This window comes from Eretmochelys imbricata, chromosome 9 (genome assembly GCF_965152235.1).
Source record: "Eretmochelys imbricata isolate rEreImb1 chromosome 9, rEreImb1.hap1, whole genome shotgun sequence".
Lineage (NCBI taxonomy): Eukaryota > Metazoa > Chordata > Testudines > Cheloniidae > Eretmochelys > Eretmochelys imbricata.
In genome coordinates, this window is record NC_135580.1 from 8,254,243 (window position 1) to 8,274,530 (window position 20,288).

The window sequence follows — 20,288 nt, forward strand, 5'->3', positions numbered from 1 at the left end:
CTTCGTGTAAGGGGCAGCGAGCAGTGGATGTGATGGCTCAAGGCCCAGTGGTTCTCCCCCTTTCCAAGCTAGACAAACTCAAAGGGGGTTGGGAGGGGGATTAACCACTGGACCAGCTCACTGAGGGGTGGGTGGATTCTCCATTGCCTGGAGTCTTTGCAGGGCGACCTGGTACCTTTCTGCCTTGCTTCGGTGCAGGGGTGTCAGACTTGGACGGAGGAGAGTGCCAGGGCCCCTTGTTAATTCTAAGCCATGATGTGCACTCAGGACTCTGAACTCCCCCGGTGCACACAGACCGACACCCCAGTTGCTTTGAGCTGCGATGGGTTGGGTAGGCGAGAGCAGGGTGCTGACACTGGGTGGAGCGGGAGAGGTTTCCTCATTTATCCCCTTTCTGGACCTCTAAGATATGTATGTCCCAGGCACTGCTTGTCGCGGGGCCAGGAATGGAGAGGGGCAGTGGGTGCCCTTGGCCCCATGGAGCTGGTGCTGCCTGACAGTGCTGGGTGGGGGCTGCACAGGGCCAGTTTGCGCTTTTCCCTTCACCTTCCCTTTGGAGCACACAGCGGGGCTGCGCTCTTGGCTGATCCCAGCCCAAGGCACCCTGAAGAGCATCTCAATCTAAAGATGGCCTGAGATGAATGAAGGTGGGGTTCAGGGTGGCAGAAATGGGGGCTTGTCTGCCACTGGTGGGAGCCCCGGAGCAGAGGGAGGTGCAATAGGGGTGCCTGCTTTGGGGGGGTCTGGGAAATACTTTTCCCTGGCTGGGCTCACAATGCTTCCCCACGCAGGAACAGTGAGAGGAGATTCAGGGGCTCCCTGGTCAGCTTCCCTCGAGGCTTTCTTCAAACTGCCTCCACTAGCCCATTTCCCTCCTCCTGCCAATCGGCCCCTTCCGAAAACGGGAGGGAAAGGTGCTCGGCTCCTTTGATAAATGCAAAGTAGTGCACACTGGAAACCATATCCCAACTATATACAGATAAAGTAATGGGGTCTAAAGTAGCTGTTACCACTCGAGAGAGATCTTGGGGTCATTGTGGTTAGTTCTCTGAAAACATCCACTTAAGGTGCAGCGGCCGTCAAAAAAGCGAACAGAATGTTGGGAATCATTACGAAAAGGATAGATAATAAGACAGAAAATATCATATTGCCTCTGTATAAATCCATGGTCCGCCCACATCTTGAATACTGCGTGCAGATGTGGTCGCCCCATCTCCAAAAAGATATATTGGAATTGGAAAAGGTTCAGGAAAGGGCAACAAAAATTATCAGGGCTATGGAACAGCTGCTGTATGAGGAGAGATTAATAAGACTGGGACTTTTCAGCTTGGAAAAGAGATGACTAAGGGGAGATATGATAGAGGTCTATAAAATCATGACGGGTGTAGAGAAAGTAGATAAGGAAGTGTTGTTTACTACTTCTCAGAACACAAGAACTAGGGGTCACCCAATGAAATTAACAGGCAGCAGGTTTAAAACAAACGGAAGTATTTTTTCACGCAGCGCAGTCAGTCTGTGGAACTCTTTGACAGAGGATGTTGTGAAGGCCAAGACTATAAGAGGGTTCAAAAAAGAACTAGATAAATTCATGGAGGATAGGTCCATCAATGGTGTCCCTAGCCTCTGTTTGCCAGAAGCTGGGAATCGGTGACAGGGCCTGGATCACCTGATGATTACCTGTCTGTTATTCCCTCTGGGGCACCTGGCATACTGTTGGAAGACAGGATCCTGGGCTGGATGGACCTTTGGTCTGACCCAGTATGGCCCTTCTGATGTTACGTTCTCGGGGAAGCAGCCAAAGCCCCTGAGCTCAGACCCCACTCACCTTGTGTCCTTGCTGCCCCTTCCGGCCTGGGACACAGCTTCCCCCCCAGTCCTGTTACCTGGGCTGGCAGCAGTATCACTCCTACTCAGTCATGGTGGGGTAGCCAATGGAGGCCCTGTCCCATGCCCTAGCATGTGGTCCAGTCTCTGCTGGGCGCAGTCCTGGCTCTGCTGTGCAGCTGCTGTGGCCTTGGCTCAGTTGTCCACCTCCACCCCAGCCTCACTATCCCCAGCTGTTACAGCAGAAGAATGCCCCTTATTTTCACAGGGAGCCTGGGCGAGGGTGAAGCTCAGCAGGGATTGGCAGGACCTTAGCTGCCCCTTGCCTGGGCGGTGTGAGAGTTAAGCCAAAGGCTGTTCTCTTGCTGGCATGTGCCACGCCCAGGGAGTTCTCCTGGCATGGTTCTGTGCCAGGGCTCTGTGGCAGGGTGAAGTGCAAACTACGTGCAGCCCTTGGGCTCCCAGCAACTTGCCACTGTGACTTGGGCTGAGCCGACGACCGGGCATCTCAGATGGATCGTGTCTCCCTAGCGTGGTACCAGCCTTGGAGCAGGGCACTGCAGGGTGAGCCAGGCCAGATCAACTCGACCCACCCTGAGCTCTGGCTGCGTTTCCCTCTTACCGGTGCCAGTTCTGCTCAAGAGCAGCGTGGTCCTAAGGTTACTCCTGAACCCTTGCCTGCCCTCCCATCCACATCAGACACCCTTGCCTTTGGGCCACTAAGTCTGGTAGCCTACCTCTGGCATTCCCTAGTTGGAATCACTATAGTCCTGTTCCCTACTTCCTTCCTCTGCAGGACTCCCCTCTCGTCCCAGGCCCAGCTGCCTTGCTAATGGGCTGATCCTTGTAAAGCGTTCTCACCTTAGCCCCTTCTACAAACTCGGAAATTTACCGCCCTCTCTGGACTGCTCAGCTCCCTTCACTAGCTAGGTGTGTGCCAGATCACGTGCTGATTGCTTCACCCTCTCTCCCCCAGGCTGGGGAGCTACCAACACAGCAAGAGCTGTACCAAGGTATGTGTTTATCACTTGCTTTAGGAGCAGCAGCAGCTTCCAATCCAGCTCAGGGCACTCCCGGCCCCTCTGCTTCACCCCTGCACATGGCTCAGTTCCCTGCTACTGGAACCCAATTGGCATTTGTTAACTCACCCAGCTCGTGCCATGCTTTGGTACAGTTTTGCTCAGTCATACTGATACGTGCAGCCAGCCAATCTCCTTGCTCTCGGTGCCAGCTGTCCTGGGCATGGCCACTTGTTGAACTCAGCCACTGCTCTGCCTGTGGAATCACTGCTTACTTTAACTCTGGCAAGTCAAGTCATTCTCATCTCAGCCCTGTCCCCACCCTGCTTGCTACTCCAGCTCTTCTCCTTTGTTCCCAAACCCAGCTAACCCTTCTGTTAAAGAAATGTGAAAATCCAGCTGATGGCAGGAGTGCTGAGCATCAACATCGCGCACCCCGAAGCCACGGAACAAGCAATGCCATCATTTGTCAGAACCTTTTCCCTCTAACCTCAGATTGTGAGCACCCTGCGGGTGGGGGTTTGGGTCTTTTCTCTGGTCTGCAAAGCAGCCATCAGTTGCTATACAGCTAAGAGACTGGTAGAGTTGGCCAAATCGACTGGGAGCTGTACCCCCTCCCCCACCAAGGTACACCAGAAAGGCCTGTTCACATAAAGAGGAACAGGGGAGATTATTCTGGACTGGATTGGTGACGATTCACAAATCACTGGCCCTCCACCAGTGGGGACTCCTGACTCAGACCCACCGAGCGATGCTGGCTCAACATGGGCACATACGGATTGTAAACTTCTCCAGGCAGGTAACCTCTTTGTATAGCCCTGAGCACAGCAGAGCCCTGGCGCCTGACTGGTGGTTTTAGGCACTACAGTAATAATCCCAGGCCAAACAAACCCCTATGGAGTTTGCCCACATGGTCAGACTCCAAGATATAAGCATGCAATACTCCACTGTGACCTGAAGGGGGCCTTTGTATGCTGGGACAAGTTGGTTCTGCATTGCATGCTGGGACTGGTAGTTTCTGTGTCTACCCCTCCATGTTACAGAGGCATGGTGGCTGCCATCTGCTTTATTTTAGGCAGATTAGGCATTGACCAATTGCCAATGTAGGTGCCCCTTCCTCCCCCCCCCGCCCCCCAATGAGAAAAGTTTGGACATGCGCTGTTGAGCAGCCCTGTGAGGTGATGTGTCTAGAGCAGAAGATTGGGAGTCAGGACTCCTGGGTTCTATTTACTGGTGACTCTGAGGAACATCTTCACTGCTTTCTGTGGTCCCTCCTCTGTTAAATGGGGCTGATAATAGTGTCTTCAGGTGTGTGAGAGGCTCTGGCCCCCTTCTTAAGGCTAGAATCTGGCTGCGTCTTTGACCTGTTCTTCTTTTCCATCCCCTCTCTTGCTCTCTGCCCCCCCTCCCCCGCTTTATGCTGTCCCAAAGCCTATTTTCCAAGCCACCACATTTGTTAAGGAATGTGCATGAAGTGAGTCACTGCCCAATATTATGGACGCCAAACTGGTCAGGCCCTACTGGCTACCCATCATGGCTGTTCTCTCCCTCCTTGTTGCATCATGTCTGTGAGATCAATGGTTCTCAGATGGAAGGCGGGGGATCAGTGGTGGGCCAGGTGGGTCCTGTCTCCTCACTTCCACATGCTGAATCCCCTTAGAAGAAGCTAAAGCTACATAAGTAGTTTCCTGTTACTTTTCCATGTGAGCAAATTTATATGGGTTTTCAGATAGAGACGACATAAGTAAAAAAAGAAAAACAAGAGTTTGTTTTAAATTTAAAATTTTCCTGAAAAAAATCAATAAATGATTATCAGCCAAGAATAAGATATGCAATTACAAATGCATTTTAATTTCCTTATTGGTCGAAATATCAAAGACTGCTAAACTAACCTTACTGTTTTTCCCTGAGATCTTTTTCATTTGCGCATTCACTATAAACTCTGTCCAGATCTATCAGTCCTCCATCCAGCTGGTAACTTTTAATACACATCAGCATGTCCAAATGATCTACTTGTAAACAATTCCGTAGTTTATTTTTTAGAGTGTTCATTAAGCTAAAGCCACGCTCACAGTCTGCACTTGAGGCTAGGAATGTTCCTCCAATATCTAACAACTTTGCAAGATCTTTAAACTGTTCGTTCTGGTGAGCAAATGTCACCATATTCGGGAAACTTAAAACCAATTGGCTTTTGATTCTTTCGGCTTCTGCAAACTTGAAGTCGTACTGACTGACTATAACAATCTCTTCAGCAAGAAATTCTTTGTATTTTGAGCATAGGGATTTGACACATGATGCTTTAAGAAATCCAACTTCCATACACCATTCCACATTCTTCCTGTTGAAAATTCTCCCGAAGCTCTTGCATCTCGACAATATACACAAACCACGCCGTTGTCCTCATGATATGTGAATATTTCACGAAGTTTAACAAGCATTACACTATGTGACCTCGGTGTAACTGTCTCTATCGTCTCATCCAGCCATCCAGAGTTAAATGAAGTCGCTGTTCTTTTACGCTTTAGACCTCTAGACAGTGACATTTTGGGATTGATTTTTTACCAGACTGGTTTATTTAAAATTAATACTTTTATTATATGGCTACTATTTCAATGCGCTTAACAGCATGACTCAACAAAAGGGCAAATGGGAGATCATTCAGATCAGGATACCGGAAGTTGGTGCACAGCTCCGATCATGTCCATGCATCTGTGGCAAAAAAACATGGGAAAATGGTAAAACATCATGAGTAAATGTATGAAGTCCAATGCCTTTGAAAGATTTCAATCACGAAAGCAACATTTACCTTTATTCATTTCTGGGAAATCTTTGCAGTTCCTTAGCAACTACGGCCAGGCATTTTGACTTATTTGCTCATACTTGAGTTTGTACACAGCCAAATGAACAGACTACAAGGAGATGTGTGAGTCCTGACCATTCCAACGTGATCAACGTTCCACGTTCGAAATGCTGGCGGGGAGGGGTACAAGTCATTGCCCTCCTTTCCCTTGCCCCCCCTTGCCAGCTAGTAGAATCTGGCTGTGTTGATAGACGGCGGGCGAACAATGTCAAAAGTCGCCCATAAATAGGGTGACCAGATCGCAAGAGTGAAATATCAGGACACATTGGGCGAATCGGGGGGTGGGGGGTGGGGAAGAGAGCCACACAGCTCCCCTGCCCTGCACCCCCTGAACCCACTATGCCCAGAGCCTCCCCACAACCCCCCCACATTTCCACCACAAATGCACAGTGCTGTGCACACCACCACCCCTGCCCAGCGCCCGCCGCCCACAGCCCTACCACAGCTGCCCAGCACCCCACACAGAACCCCCCACTCGCTAGTTTCCCAATACACACAGATTTCTCCTCCCTCCCACCCAGTGCCCTTCCCCACAGCCCCACCACAACTAAACAATGCCCCACACAGACCCCCACTGCCCTGACACACACAGATCTCCCCCACTGCCCAGCACCCCCCAACAGACCCCCACTGCCTAGCACCCCAAAACACACAAACCTCGCCCAGTGCCCTCACAGCCTAGCACCCCACCACAGACCTCCCAGACACTCACTCCATCATGCCCTGCCCCCTTCCCTGGCCTGCTGGGAGGTCTCTGGCTCCTAGGATCAGAGTGGCGAGGGAGGGGGGGGTCTCCAGACTCTCCACATGCTGCGCCCACCACAAGCGCGAGCTCCGCGACTCCTATTGGCTGGGAAAAGCACCAATGGGAGCTGCCGGAGCTGCGGAGCAGGGCTTGCAGGCGTTGGCAGCGTGCAGAGACCCTAAGAGCCAGCAGGTCCGCCTGGCTCCTAGGGTCAGGTTGGGGGCGGGGGGGCGGTGACGGTGAGCGGTCCCCGATATCGGGACAAAGGGCGTCCCGACCGAAGTGCCGTTGGGATGCGGACAAATGCGCACGCGGTGTTTCGCCATGTGCGCGGGGTTTAGGATCTGTGTGCGTGCACACAGGCGCACAGCTTAGAGGGAACAGGGGGGGCGAGATAGATGTATGAGTGGTAAAAGGGCAGGGTGCCAGACTTGGGTGGATGGGTGTATGTGTTGTGGGGGTTGGTGGTAGGCAGCATCATGCTGGGGAATGTGTGTGTGGTCGTGTCTAGGATGCCAGGTCATGGGCAGAGCAGAGTGCCAGGCCTAGGATGTGCATGTGTGGGGGAGAGGGCATCAGACTCAAGAGTGTGGGCAAGGTACCAAGCCCTGGGGTGTGTGTGGGGCAGAGAGCCAGGTCTGGTTGGGGAATGCTAAGCCTAGGGGGGAGTGTGTGTCTGGGGGGGGAATAGGTGCAAGGCCGGGGGGGTGTGCAAAACCTAGGAGGAGGGCCTGGGGGGGGAGTGCTAAACCTAGGGGAAAGTGTGGGGGGAGGTGTGTGTGTTTCTGTGGGAGGGAATAGGTGCAAGGCCTGGGGGGGTGCTAAACCTAGGGGGAAGGTGTGGGAGGGCAACTGTTAAACCTAGGAGGAGGTGTGTGTGTGTGGGAGGATGTGTGCAAAGCCTAGGGGGAGGTGTTAGGGTTGCCACGCAAAACTGAACACCCTTGCCCCACCCCTCCTCTGAGGCCCCGCTTCTTACCCACTCTGCCCCCACTCACTCCATCTCCCCTCCCTCTGTTACTTGCTCAGAGGACTGGCTCAGGGGGTTGGGGTGCGGGATGGGATGAGGGCTCTGGCTGGGGTTGGGCCAGGGATGAGAGATTTGGGGTACAGGAGGGGGCTCCAGGCTGGGGGTGGAGCTGAGGGGTTTGAAGTATGGGAGAGGACTCCAGGCTGGGTCAGGGGGTTGGAGCACGCACGGGGGCGGGCACATCAGGGGCGCAGGCTCCGGGCGACGCTTACCTCAAGCATCTCCTGGAAGCAGCAGCATGTCCCCTCTCTGGCTCCTACGCGGAGGCGCGGCCAGGCCACTCTGTGCACTGCCCTGGCGGCAGGCGCTGCCCCCACAACTCCCATTGGCTGCAGTTTTCAGCCAATCAGAGCTGCAGAGCCGGCAGTTGGGGCGGGGGAGCGTGTGGCCCCCCTGGCTGCCCCTACACATGCCGCTGCTTCCGGGAGCCGTGTGGAGCCGTGGCAGGTACAGAGCCTGCCTTGGCCCCCCTGACCCGACCTTTAATGGCCTGGTCAGTGGTGCTGAGTGGAGCCGCCAGGGTCCTTCTTTGACCGGGCATACGGTAGAAAACCAGACCCCTGGCAAGCCTAGCAGGTGTATGTGTGTGGGGGGGGGACCCTAGGACGAGGGGTGTGTGGGGGGTGGTAAAGTGCCAGGCGGGGGGATCCTAAACCCCGGGGAGGCGCCTGTGGGGGAGGCTGACAGGTCGGGGCAGCCTGCCTGGAGCGCCCCGCCCCCCACACCTGACACGTGCTTGTCACATGTGAGCGGGAAGGTGGGAACCGGCTGCGCGCCGTATGACGTGAGCGCCGCTCATGGCCAAGCGCACTGGCTGGCGGCAGGTCACATGATAAAGGTTCCGTCGCGGTCCGCGTCACCTGACCGCAGTGCTGGGCGCCCCGGAAGGGGGCGGTCGGTCGGTCACGTGACACGGGTGCCGCCGCGGGCGGGGCGGGGCGGGGCGCAGCTCGGCCTCAGCCGGCCCCGCCCCCTCCTCCGCCCCGTGACCGGCCTGGCCCCGCCCCTCCCCGCGGAGCGGCTCCGGAAATGGTCGTGCTGGGCTGCGCTGCGGCTGCGTCGGGCCGCTCGGACTGAAGGAGACTGAAGGTAACGGGGGCCGGGGCGGGCTGGCCGGGCGGCGCCGCCTCCCTCGGCCATGCCGGGGCGGGAGCGGGGCCCGAGCAATCCGCCGCCATCCGCCCCCGGGGGAGCCTGGCCCCGCCGCCCCGGGCCCCGCGCCGCCCGCCCCGGCCCCGCGCCCGCCCGGCCACCACGTGGGGTGGGGGGTCGCGGCCCGGCCCGGCCGCATGGAGCCCCCGGCGCCCGCGCGCGGCTGGCGGGGGGGGGAGCGGCCCTGCGCGGGCCTCGGGCTCGGCCTAGGCGGGCAGAGACCGGGATCTCGCTCCTTCCGCCCCGGGGCCCGCTGTCTCCGGCTCTGCAGGGCCTGATCCGCCCTCCCGCCGCCCGGATGTCCCCCCCCTCCCGTACACCACATGGGGGGGGCCTGACCTCTTCCCCCCACCCTGTTTCCGTGGGGCCTGCGGGCCCCCGCCCCACCGTCCACACACACATTCCTCGGCCCTGGTTCGCCTGCCAAGCCCACATCTCCGCCGTCTGGGGGGGGCGAAATTCCCCAGTGGGGGCCCCCCCCAAGTGTCTGCACGGCCTGACTGATCTCCCGCTGTCTATAGCGCCTGATCCCAGCGGCCCTTTTCAAGGGCCCGTTGTCTATAGGGCCTGAACCGTCCCCCCCCCCCCGGTGTCTATAGGGCCTGAACCGCCCCCCCCCATGGTGTCTATAGGGTCTTAACGCACCTCGCCCGCGTTTCCCCCTCCCACCCCCGCTGCCTATAGGGCTTGAGTGCATCCATTTCCTTCCCGAATTCCTGCCGTCTATAGGCCCGGGGGTAGCTCCTGCCTCCCTCTGGTACGTCTATGCCCTTATGGCTTGCCACGTCTGTGCCCCCCCACCCCCCAATGCCTGGTGCGTATATGGCCTGAGCCCCCGGCGCCCCCTCCCACACACACAATGCCCGGCGTCCCTATGCTATAGGGGCCTGAGCTCACCTCCGCCCCCCAGCTGACCCCTCCCCTTAAATATCCGGCGTCTATAGGGGCCTGAATGGGCCTCTCTAGCCCCCTCCCCCATGCCTGGCCCCTCCCCCCAAGGCCTTTATCCAGTACCGAGCGGCAGCCCCCACGTGCTCTCGGCTCCCCCCCGTCCGTAGGCCCAGCCCCGGCCTCTCCCAAGCCGGTGTCTAGGCCCGGCCCCCACGTGTCGCCGCTGCCGCCCGGCTTCCTTCCGTCGGGCCCGGGCAGGGCCTGCGGCGCCGGCTCTGGCTGCCTCCCCCCGGCGGCCGTGGCGCAGAGGCGCCGGCTCCCGCTCGGGCCTCTCCCGGGAAGCCATGGCCGCCGCCGGGAGTGACACGTGTCCTTGGCAGAGGCCGCCGCCGGGCCCTTCCCTCGGCTCCGTGCGCCGCCGGCACCAGCCCCGGCCGGGAAGGGCGGGCCAGTGGGAGGGGGCGCCTGTTGGATGGTCCCCGGGGAGCGGGCTCTGGGGGCCCCCCGGGGAGCGGGCTCTGGGGGCCCCCCGGGGAGCGGGCTCTGGGGCCCCCCGGGGAGCGGGCTCTGGGGCCCCCCGGGGAGCCTGTCCGGAGGGGGGGGTCCCCCACCTGCCTGTTACATATGGCGATGCAGGTTCTGGGGCCCCCCTGCCCTGGTGGTGGTGGGGGCTGGTGAGGTGCCCCACAGCTCATATCCCTGGGGCGTACGTGCTTGTGCCGCCTCTTTGCGGGGTGCCGCATGTCGCGCCCACTGAGCGCTCGGGATCCATTTGCTGCGCGCTGCTCCCCGTAAGCCTCTGGACTGTGGCCAGGGGGAGTTCAAAGCCGGGCTACCCAGGGGGCTGTTTACCCTTCTCCTGTCTGTGTTTTGCTCCATAAACCCGGTTGTGTCTGAGACGTTTTCCTGGGCACGCGCGCTCTCCTGTATCAAAGCAGAGAGAAAAAAACAGGGATTCTTGCTGCCCTGCTTTCCAAACCGTTGGTTCTGGCAGGGTGGGGTGGGGTGTGCATGTTTTCCAGGGAGGGGGCAGTGTCTGAAGTTGTGAGTGGGGGGTGTCCTCTGATCTGATCTCTGCAGCTATGTCTGTGGGGTAGCGGGAGCTCATTTATTCTGTGACCTCTCGTGAGAGCAGTCTTGGGCCTGCCACAAACACCCTTGAAGGGGACTTAATGTGAAACTGGCATTGAGGGCTCCCTGTTTACCCTCTCCGTGACTCCAGGTCAAAAGGGCTCAGTTTACAAGTAAAGTCACTGCCCTGCAGCTTCTTCCTGGCATCTGAGAAGGGAACTAGATCCTTCGGACTGGGGCACAAGGTTGGCGTGTACCGCCTGCGGGCTGAGCTCTGCCCCCCATTAGCATCTGTGGAGCCCCATGCCACTACTTGCATTTCAGTAACAGTTCTGGAATCCAGTTCCCTCTCCTGCAGCTGGACTGGCCCTACAGGGCTTACAGGAGACAAAAGTACCAGAATAAAATTGGCCCCTAAAGCGGTCGTCTCTGACTCTGCTACACCCAGGGGATGGCGCTGTAGAGTAGGGAGGATCATTGTTCCATAGGCCTATTCCTGACTTGCTCTGCTTGGCTTGGGGCTGCAGGGAAGAACCAGGGTGAATGGTGCCCACACCCCTTCTCATCCAGAACACCTCCCCCCATCCCTGTTTAACCTCTTCTCTAAGATGGTGGCTGTGCCCTTCCTCCTCCGTTTCGCTCTGGTCCAATGGGCACAGCAATGCCAGGGATGTGCTACCTGCGGGAGCAGCCCAGGCACCATCCTCTGTGCCAGGAACAGAGAGAGGAGACGCACACTGCTTCCTCCTCCCTCCCCACCCCAGTACCAACAGCAGCTCCTGCTGCCTGGATCCTGCTTGTGGGGGAGCAGAGAGACACTGAGTTCATGCTAGTTTAGCTCTGCTGCTCTAGGAATTGGAGGGGCCCAGGTGCTGCCATCCTCCCCCCCCGGAATAAGCACAGGAAGGATTATTCCCAAAAGCTCCGGGGGGGCTCGTGGTGGGTAATGTGTGATCAGCCTCTCCACAAAAGTGCTGTGGGCCTCAGTTATTTCTGCTCAAAGTCAGCACCTCCAGCAGCCCCAGTGCCATGCTAATGTGCGGCCCTCCTCAGCCCCAGCTTTTCCTTGGAGGTCTCCAGCCAGGCCTGACTCCGCTTGCTTTGGGATCTGATGCAACCCCAGCCCCTGTTGACTAGGTTAATACTCTGCCTCTCTTCCCTTATATTTCAGGCACTGGGGTCATATATTAGCCACTTCAAATAGCTGGGCTGTAAACTGGAGAGCAAGCTGTTTGCCTCCATACTAATTGCATATTGGGTGGTTGTTACAAAGGAGGTTGACGCCTTCCCTCTCATCCAAGCTGCAGCAGGGCTATTTTCAGGTGAACCTAGCAGGCAATTAAAATAGCTACCTAAGGAGCCGGATGTTTTTCTGCCTCCCATTAGGAAGTGAACGTCAAGCTAAGTGAGCTCCAGCTATTGATTCCACGCAAGAGGTTGCTTTCTGAAATGTCTGGCTGACCTGGCTCAGGTTAGGGCAGGGGACTGGCTTAGTAAGAGCTGCTGGCGTGTTTGGCACTGTACGAAGCAGGGAATTCAGGCCTGGCCTCCAGGAGTTCCCAGGCTAAATGAGACCGAGTACGCCCTGTGGCCCTGATGTAGTGGGGAGCAGAGGGTGCTGCCATCTCAAGGTTGGAGCTAGCGGTGGGGTGGGTCTGAGCACCTGCTAGTGCTAGGCATTGCCTGGTCCAGGAGGAGGAATGCCTCGCTCCTCGCCCCTAGTAACTCCAGAGCAAGCAGGGGAATGCAGTGACACTTCGGTGTGGGGTGTCTGTGGATGAGATAGAAACCCTTTGTAATTCCTCATGACCCTGGCTCTCCTCTTGCCTCTCTGCAATCTGAGGCAGAGTCACTGGGGTGGTTTAAAGGTATTTTAGCACCTGGCTTAAATCTCAAACCTGCAAAAGGGCAGGAAGGTCCTGAGTAAGGGAGAACTTCTCCCGGCTCTGCCCGAGTGGGTGAGTCGGAACCCGGGAGCCCCCTAACCAGCAAAGATTTGGGAGGACTCTGAAGATGTGGACGCCCTGGGATCTAGCTAGTTTGTAAATATTTTGCTGTCTGTCCAATAGGGATGTAAAAGGTTAAGTGGTTAACCGGTAAGCGCTAGACTTGCTGTCAACCAACCTTAACCGTTAACCCTGGCGGCCACGTGCTGGCCGGGCCGCAACCCCAGCCCCCGTCGTGCCAGGCCAGCCGGAGCGACCTCGGTTAACCAGTTAAACAATATAATTTTACTCGGTTAACGGGTTAATTTTTTAAACTGATATTTACATCCCTACTGTCCAGTGCTCTGCCCAATGGGGCCCCGATCCTGCTGGAAACATGGGGGGCACTAGAGTACAATGAACCCTAACGCTGCCACGTCCCTGCTGCTTGGGCAAGTTCTGCCCAGGTCCAGCTGTTAATGAGCTGTTGCTGGGATGCTGATCAGGCAGGGTCAAAGGGAACATGTCCTTGGGGCTGTGTCAGCCTGAAGCTGGCGTGGCCCATTGTGCACGGCACTTCACAGGCAAAGAGGACGCTGTCCTTGCCCAGAGAAGCTTGCCTTGTAATAAAATCAAGGGCTGACAAACAGTCCCACACCCCAGGATGGAGGAGGAGAGCTCCACGGGTGGACACCAGCTCCCCAGGCTGCTGCTTACCCTGGGGCAGATTTTGAACCTCCATATTGATGAGAGGGTGGTGTTTGTGCTCCTCAATGGAGGAGCCAGGGGGCCTGGCTGCTTGAGCTGACCAATGAGCCAGCCTATTCCCTATGCCACCTTGGTTCAGTCTCTGCAGTGCCCTTTATCTGCCCCTGTGGATGGGATTTTAACCTGCTAGACCCAGGGGTTCATGGCTCTGGGCCCTTGGCCCATCTTGGGGTAGGCGAGGACAAGCTGGCAGCGTTAGGGCTTGGGCTCCTGGCTCTTGTGGGCTGGTATCTGGACATAACCTTTGAGGTGTTTGTTTAACGTGGATGGCTGGTCTAATCACTGTTGGGCTGACAGAGACCTTGAGTGGCTAAAGCTTTCGTGTGTGCATGAGCACCTGACGGGGAGGAGGGGGGAGCACCTCCCTCCCTCCCCCTCCCCCCCCCCCCGAGTGATCAGGATGCCAGTCCCCTGAGCGCAATTCTGGTGTCTCCCTAGCATATGGCAGGGCCTGCTGCCTAGAGACCCCTTACCCTGCTCCGTGAGCCTGCCTGCTATGGCCTGCAACTTGGAGCTCTCACAGTTCTGCACCGGGTGGGGTCCCCAAGTGCAGAGCAGTGGGCATCCTCCTCCCAGTGCTCCAACTTGGCATTGGGAGTGGGCCCGCCAGGCTGGATTAGCAGGGCAGCAGCATTACACAATCTAGCATCACCAGCTGCCAGGAACAGCCACTGGCTGGTGCAGTGAGCTGCACTTGGGGAAGGAGGGTGGCTGAGGATTGCAAGGTGGCTTCTGGCCTCAGGGACATGGTCCTCCACTGAATATGGGCTTTCAGGGTCCCAGGAGCCTCTCTGCTGCGGGGAAGGTGAGGTGACAGTGTCCCATGTTCCGTAAATACCCAAGCTGGGGTTTAGCAAGGCCAAGGAATTTGCACCCTGGTCTGGAGGGGAGGTGGGTGTGGTCTAGAGGCTGGGTGTGGTGGCAGGGGGTGTCCAGGCTCTGTCTAGTCCTGTTTCCCCACCTGTGAAATGGGAGCAGGGCCAGAGGCATGTCAAGGCCTTTGCTACTGAAGGGTTAAGTGACCCTGCATCTGTGGGGAGGGGCCTGAGGTGGGGAGGGGGGGGAATCTCCCTGGAACCATATGGAATGGGATGGTGCCCACCCTGCTCGTGCACGGGAGGCCATGGCATACACAGCCCCTAAATTGCAGTGGGCTTTTTGCAACCGTGTCCCATGGCAAACTCCTCCCTGGTGTGCGGTGCCCTTCCCCCCACTCCGGCTCCCCAGCTGCCTGTCTCCCAGGTGGCACTGGTGCTGTTTCCTGCCCCTCTGCACCATCCTCCCTCCTGGCTGCGGTTTGCAGCTCCCCCATTTAGTGCAACCTGTGCATTTCATTACCAGGCTGCCTTCCAGCTCCCAAGGGAGGAGGGTGATGCTGCTGCGCTGCCCCCTGCTGCCCCTCCCTCTTCTCGGAGGGCAGAGGTGTGTGTGTGTGGGGGGGGTCCTTGGTTTGCCAGAACAGACTGCTGGGGGGGCGGGGGGGAGCCTGGGGGGAGCTCTGGTGGAATCGCACAGCGTCTGTCTGCCTCCAGCGTGCGTGAGTGCCGTTGGCACAGGTGGGTGTCTGGTTGCTTTGCATGGCGAGGGGAGAGGCAGGGCAGGGAGCGCCTGGCGTGGGGCTCCGCTCCTCTCCTGCCTGCCGTGGAGCGTGTGCAGCACGAGTGACTCATGCATGGAGACGGGTTTCTCTGACTGGTTTGGGCAGTGCTGAGGCCGCATGGCTCTGCCTGTGGGTGGGGTTTCGGATGCTCCCTGGCTCCTCAGGCTGGCTCTCCCTCTCGGTGTCTCTGCACTGCAGCAGACTCTGCGATCTGACCCTGGCAGGCATGTTCCCGTCCTCCCTGGGGTGGGGGCGGGGGGCTCTCCCCTGCCTTGCCCATGTTTGGCTCGCCTGGCCCTCCCCACCGCATGCGGGCAGGTTTGCAGGCTGATTTTCCTCTCTTGAAGTCAGTTGGATGAAAGATCTCTACAGACCCGCTCAGCTTGCCTAGCTTTTTCCCGGGGCAGGGGTGAGTATCCTTCTCTCTCCTGTCTGTGTGTGTCGGGGGGTGAGGTGGGTTCCCTACATGGCACTGTAATGATTGCTGTGTGTACGCCAGGCTGACCGGGTGTTCCGACTCTCCATGGGGAGTGCTCGGTGCTTGGTCTGGCTGCAGTGTGGATCAGAGCTGTGCTGGGGAGAGGCCTGCGAGACCTGGGCTCCCCCATTCCTGGGGGTGTCACTGCACAGTCAGGAACTTCTCAGCACTCCAAAGTCTCCCCCTCCCTCCCCCCCTTTTTTGAGTAACTTGCTGGTGTTATCCCAAAAGAATATTACAATTCCCCCAAGCTTGGTATTCCCCCGGGAAGGGCTGAGAGCCTGGGTATGCACTCCAGGCACCCTGCCAGGCTGCAGGGGAGGGGCCTAGGGCAGAGAGCCACACCCTGGGCCCTTGGCTTCTGCCCTGGATAAGTGGAGGAGGGGAGTTAGTGAGTGCTGGTCGGTCCCATCCAGCACCCTCTTTCCTGAGGTCTTGGGTAGGATTGTTGCTGTGTCATGTTCTCCAGGGCTTTGTCCAGGCTGGGGTTGGCAGCTGCTGAGTTCTGGGCTCTGGGCACATCCAAGGCTGCAGCCAAGCCACTCCTGGGCTGGGGTGGGCTGGTCAGCGCTGTGGGGTGCTGGGTCAGGGTGTATTCCAATGGCCGGGAGGCAGTCTCTGAAATGCCAGCCTTTGGTGGGGGCAGGGGTGCTGCCTGCACTGGGGGCGTTGGACCCAGCGCTGCGTGCTATGGGGCTGAGAATGGCAGTGACCTCAGTGGGCACCTCTGCCCCTCGCAGATCCCCAACCCCAGGCCCCCCGGGGCGACCCCCAGCCCGCTCTGCAGACACACATCTCCAGCGGGTTCTGTCATGTGGGGTGCCCAGTGTTTACCGTGCTGCACGGCAATGGGCATGCGTGGTGCTTGGGCCTGCTCACCCACCTGCTTCCGGCCGTGCAGGCCCTGCTTTGCAGGGCTTTGGTGCGGACTCCTGGGGGAGGCTGGGCTCTTCCTAGCCCCTCTGCTCAGAGACAGGCAGCAAGGACCTGGTTGCTTTTAAAAGCCCCTGGACTGTAGCAGGTGAAAGGCTCCTGAAATGCGGTGGGACCCCAGGGGTCAGAGCTGAGGGCAGTGGGGAGGATGCAGGAAACGCAGGGCCCATGGACTGGGCCCGCAGCTCCTTTTCCCCCCTTATGTGACCCAGGCTGCTGTGGGATCCTGCCCCTGGCAGCTGGTGGTAACCTCTGGGGGGACTGGCCGTGATTCCCGGGGGTGCTAGGAGAGGGTCTGGCGGTGGTGAAGCTCCCCTGCACCGAGATGGCCGCCCCCTGATCTGCACTGGCTGTGCCTTCCCCATGCCTGGAATGCTGACTCTGAGCATCAGGTTACAGCGGGAGCCGGGCTCTGTTTGTTTGGCTTGGATGGCTGGGGAGGGTTCCCTGGCAGGGCTGGCCTGGGCTGCCTCTGGCTGGTGCTTCCATACGGCGGTTCTGTGCTCCAGCGAGGTTCAGTGGGTTCAATGGTCTTCTCTCTACCCCCCGGGGAAGGTGGCTCGGCTTGGTCTCAGGCTCCCCATGCTCTGTCACTGTGGCTTTTGCACTGTTACCAAGGGGGAGGGGAAGCAGCAGCAGCCAGGGAGTCCTCTCTGGGGCAAGGCCTGTCAGCATCGGAGATGGGTCTGGGCTCTCTCTGCTGCTCTCCGGATCCGGCACCCAGTGAGAACGGGGCAGGGAATCCCCCCCCAGCAGTCCTCTCTCTGGCTGTGGGTGAGCACAGCCCTTGCTCGTGGTGCCAGTCCCAGCCTGGCACAGCAGGGAGCAGGGCAGGAACAGTGGCTGTGGGGCAGTTCCCAGCAGGAATCCCTGTGGGACTGTGAGGCTGCCGTGCCGTGGGGATCCAGTTCCCAGTGTGGCCTCCTTTCTCTAGAAACACGTTTGTCTGGCCTGTGGGAGCTGCAGGCCGATGGGGCGGGTCATGAGCTAGTGGGGAGCTGAGCCGGGGGGCCTGGCCTGCCCCTATTGTGTAGATGGGCCCAGGCAGGTCCCTGTAGCAGGGTTCAAGCCTAGGTCAGTGGATTCTTCACTCTTGCTGAGCTGGGGAGGCCTGGGTCCATGGGGCTCCCGACTGTCTGTGGCTAGTGGTCTCTGGGAGGGAGGGGGTTGGCGGGCTGCATTCCCAAGAGAAGCTGCCACCCCCACGCCCTCTGCATGTCTGCGGGGAACCGACCCGGGCTTAGCTCTTGGGGTGTGATATGGAGGGGCCCCTGCAGTGTTTGGACTGCCCCCTGTAGTACCTGAGAACTAATAAGGGGGGGATTCACTGAGGTTCCAGGTCTGTGGGAGAGATGTCTCCCCCAGCTCCTAACGATCTTAAAGCTGGGAGAGTTCTCGGCTTCCCCTCCCTCTAACCAGCGATTGTGGCTGGGTCCATTCTTGGCTCTGGGGGGCACGGCCGGGTTCCTGCTGCCTTGTGCCTTGTTTGGTCTCTTGACTTTAGGGCACTTCCGACCTCCTGAAATGTTTGTCTGTTTGTATTGGGGAGGGGGTGGCAGGTGAGCCCGTACCTGGGGGTACAGGCTGCTCTGAGATAATCCCCCCATCCACTGTTGGTATTACCTCAGTAGTGCACAGGGGTGAGGAGCCCTTTCCAGATACTGAGGGCACCCAGGACTTACTGTTGGTGGTGGGGTGTGGCCATGGGGAAGGGGAGACAGTAGAACATCAAGAAAACGAGGAATGGTTGAGGGAGAAGATAAATGGGACCAGGGATGATCATTGGGGTGGGGCCCCTGGATTCTAGACCCCCAGCGCTCCTGCTGAGTGGCGTCCACTGAGCACTTCTGCGGGGATCAGTAGCAGGAGCTCGTGCAGTGTCTGCCCGTGCCTGGCTCTGGCTATTCGAGCTGCCCCTGGGACTGTGGTGGCCAATCTCTGCCTGAAACCCCGCTGCCGCGTTGGACTGTACTGGCTAGCTGCAGTCTGAGGCTCGTTTGTCCTGGCACGCAGACCCTCGGGCCCCAGGGGCCAGCCTGCTTGTGCTGCGGACTTGCGCGGACCCAGGCAGCAAAGTCATCAGCCAGCCCTTGCCGGAGCCACCTGGGCTGTGGCCTCGTTTTAGCCTTTGGGGAACTCCCTGCCCTCAGCCCAGCTCCTCTCTCTGCCCCGCTCACCCCAGGCTCCTTGCCGCCTCCGCTGAGCGTGTCCTTTGTTTCTCTGTCCGCAGATAGCGAGGGGATCCTTATGCAGCACCACATGAAATGAACAAAGCTCCACAGCCCACAGGAGGAGCCCCGACAGCCCCACACCCTGCCCCTTCTCCTGGACTTCCACAGGTAGGGCCCCTCTGCACCCCCTCCCAGCCCTTTTCTGAGGCTGATGGAGCATCTCCCCTCAGAGCCCTGCGTGTGCCTGATCCCAGCCATACTGTCCTCCGCTGAGATACGAGGTGAGACTCCTGGTCTAGCACTCGGCTCCCTGCTGACCAGTCCTGGGGTCAGGATTGGGCTCGCCAGGTGAGGGAGGCGTGCTCAGAGCCTGGAGCCCAAGGGGTGCTGGGCGCTGCCCAGCAGGGGGCGCTGTGTACAGGGTCCCAGGGATGTGGCTTTGGGGAGCCCTGGTAGCTGCCGTGCCAACCTGCTCCTTCCTTGTCTCCCTGCAGTCGGCGTTTCCACCTGGTCAGACGGCACCCGTGGTTTTTAACCCGTCGCAAGCTACACAAATGAATACGCCTTCCCAGCCTCGACAGGTAAGGGGGCACTGGGGCGGGGCCGCTGCCGGCTTCCTGGGGGCCACTGGGACTCCTGCTGCCTTATGGCCGTCAGGTTTTCTGACGGCCGGGGTGGTTGCTGCCTCCCAGTTGTGTGGTTCTCTGGGTGGCTGCGCCTGGGGGCCTTTGATCCGCTGGCGAGCAGGTTTTGTGGTGCTGAGCTGGCCCCAGCTCTAAGTCAGGCTGGAGGGCTCCAGCGTGCCAGGCAGAGGGAGGGCAGAGCTACCCGGACTCTCCCCTGAGCTGGGCTCTGGCCCTGTGGTGCGCGCAGCCGTGTGTGTGGAGGAGGTGGGCCTGAATGAACGTGTGCTCTTCACTCGGGAGGGGGAGAAGGGGTGACTGCAGGGGAGCTGTGAGGGGATGGATGTCGGTCGGTCTGTCTGTCTGCCCGCCCTCCCTCCCGGCCTGCGTCCCCTTCCTGCGTCCACAGCGCAGAGCTGCTGGTGTTTGCCCCCACCCCCTCCCAGGCCTCACAGTTTTGTCTGAACCTGAAGTGACCTTGCTTCTTCTTTCCTCTCCCCTCGCTCTTTCCTGTCTTAGTTTCCAGCAGGGCCTCGTACTTTACACCAGCAGGTACTAACCAGCCCCTGCTCCCCGCATGCCGTACGGACCCCCGGGGGTGCAGCCACATGGTGTTTGTCTGGATGCTGCAAGGAAACGGCGGGGCTAGAGGAGTGGGAGGGTGTGGGCTGCTGCACTGGGCACCAGGGATGACTGGTCTGGGTTAACGCAAGGAGCAGGAAGGCTTGGCAAAGTCTCACGTGGTTCCTTGTGGCCCAGGACCCCTGCCACATTCTCAGGCCAGTGGTGGTCCCACCGTGGGGAGAGTGGGTGACTGGATGCGCAAAGACAGTGGGTCCCGAGCGCTGGTTGAATTGCGCCAAACTCCGACTGCACGTGAGCCAGGAGCCAGACTCTGGGGCTCTGCAGGGCCGGACAGACAACTGGAATGGGGAGCCGGGAGGTTTGACTGGCCCAGTGGGCTGCTGACACAAACAGCTCAGTGCGCTGGGATCTCTGCTGGCCGTGTGGGTGTCTCGGGGTGGGGGGGAAGGGGGAGAGAGGTGTCCTTGGGTAGGAGGCCATAGGAGTTTCACTGCAGCGTCTGTACCTTGACGTGATTCCTGCATGAAGCTTGGAGCATGTGGCTGCTTCTCTGCTACCAGCCCCACAACCCACTCTGCCCCACAAAGCTGCTTCTGCCTCTGACTGACCCACG

At 59.0% G+C, this 20,288-nt stretch overlaps 1 protein-coding gene across 3 annotated transcripts in view; it reads left to right on the plus strand.

Annotated features, from left to right (window-relative positions):
• Nucleotides 1–8,469: 8,469 nt before the first annotated feature.
• The window catches only part of EIF4G1 (eukaryotic translation initiation factor 4 gamma 1), a 44,708-nt gene continuing 32,889 nt past the window's right edge, over nucleotides 8,470–20,288 (plus strand). For 2 of the 3 annotated variants that reach the window (XM_077825665.1, XM_077825667.1), the window contains exons 1-3: nucleotides 8,470–8,567; nucleotides 18,527–18,635; nucleotides 18,962–19,048. In XM_077825665.1, coding sequence (XP_077681791.1) covers nucleotides 18,561–18,635; nucleotides 18,962–19,048 — 162 coding nt within the window. In that variant the 5' untranslated portion in view covers nucleotides 8,470–8,567; nucleotides 18,527–18,560. Of the gene's footprint in view, nucleotides 8,568–15,153; nucleotides 15,295–18,526; nucleotides 18,636–18,961; nucleotides 19,049–20,288 lie in introns of those variants that run through there. The other variant, XM_077825666.1, reaches the window with a different exon arrangement.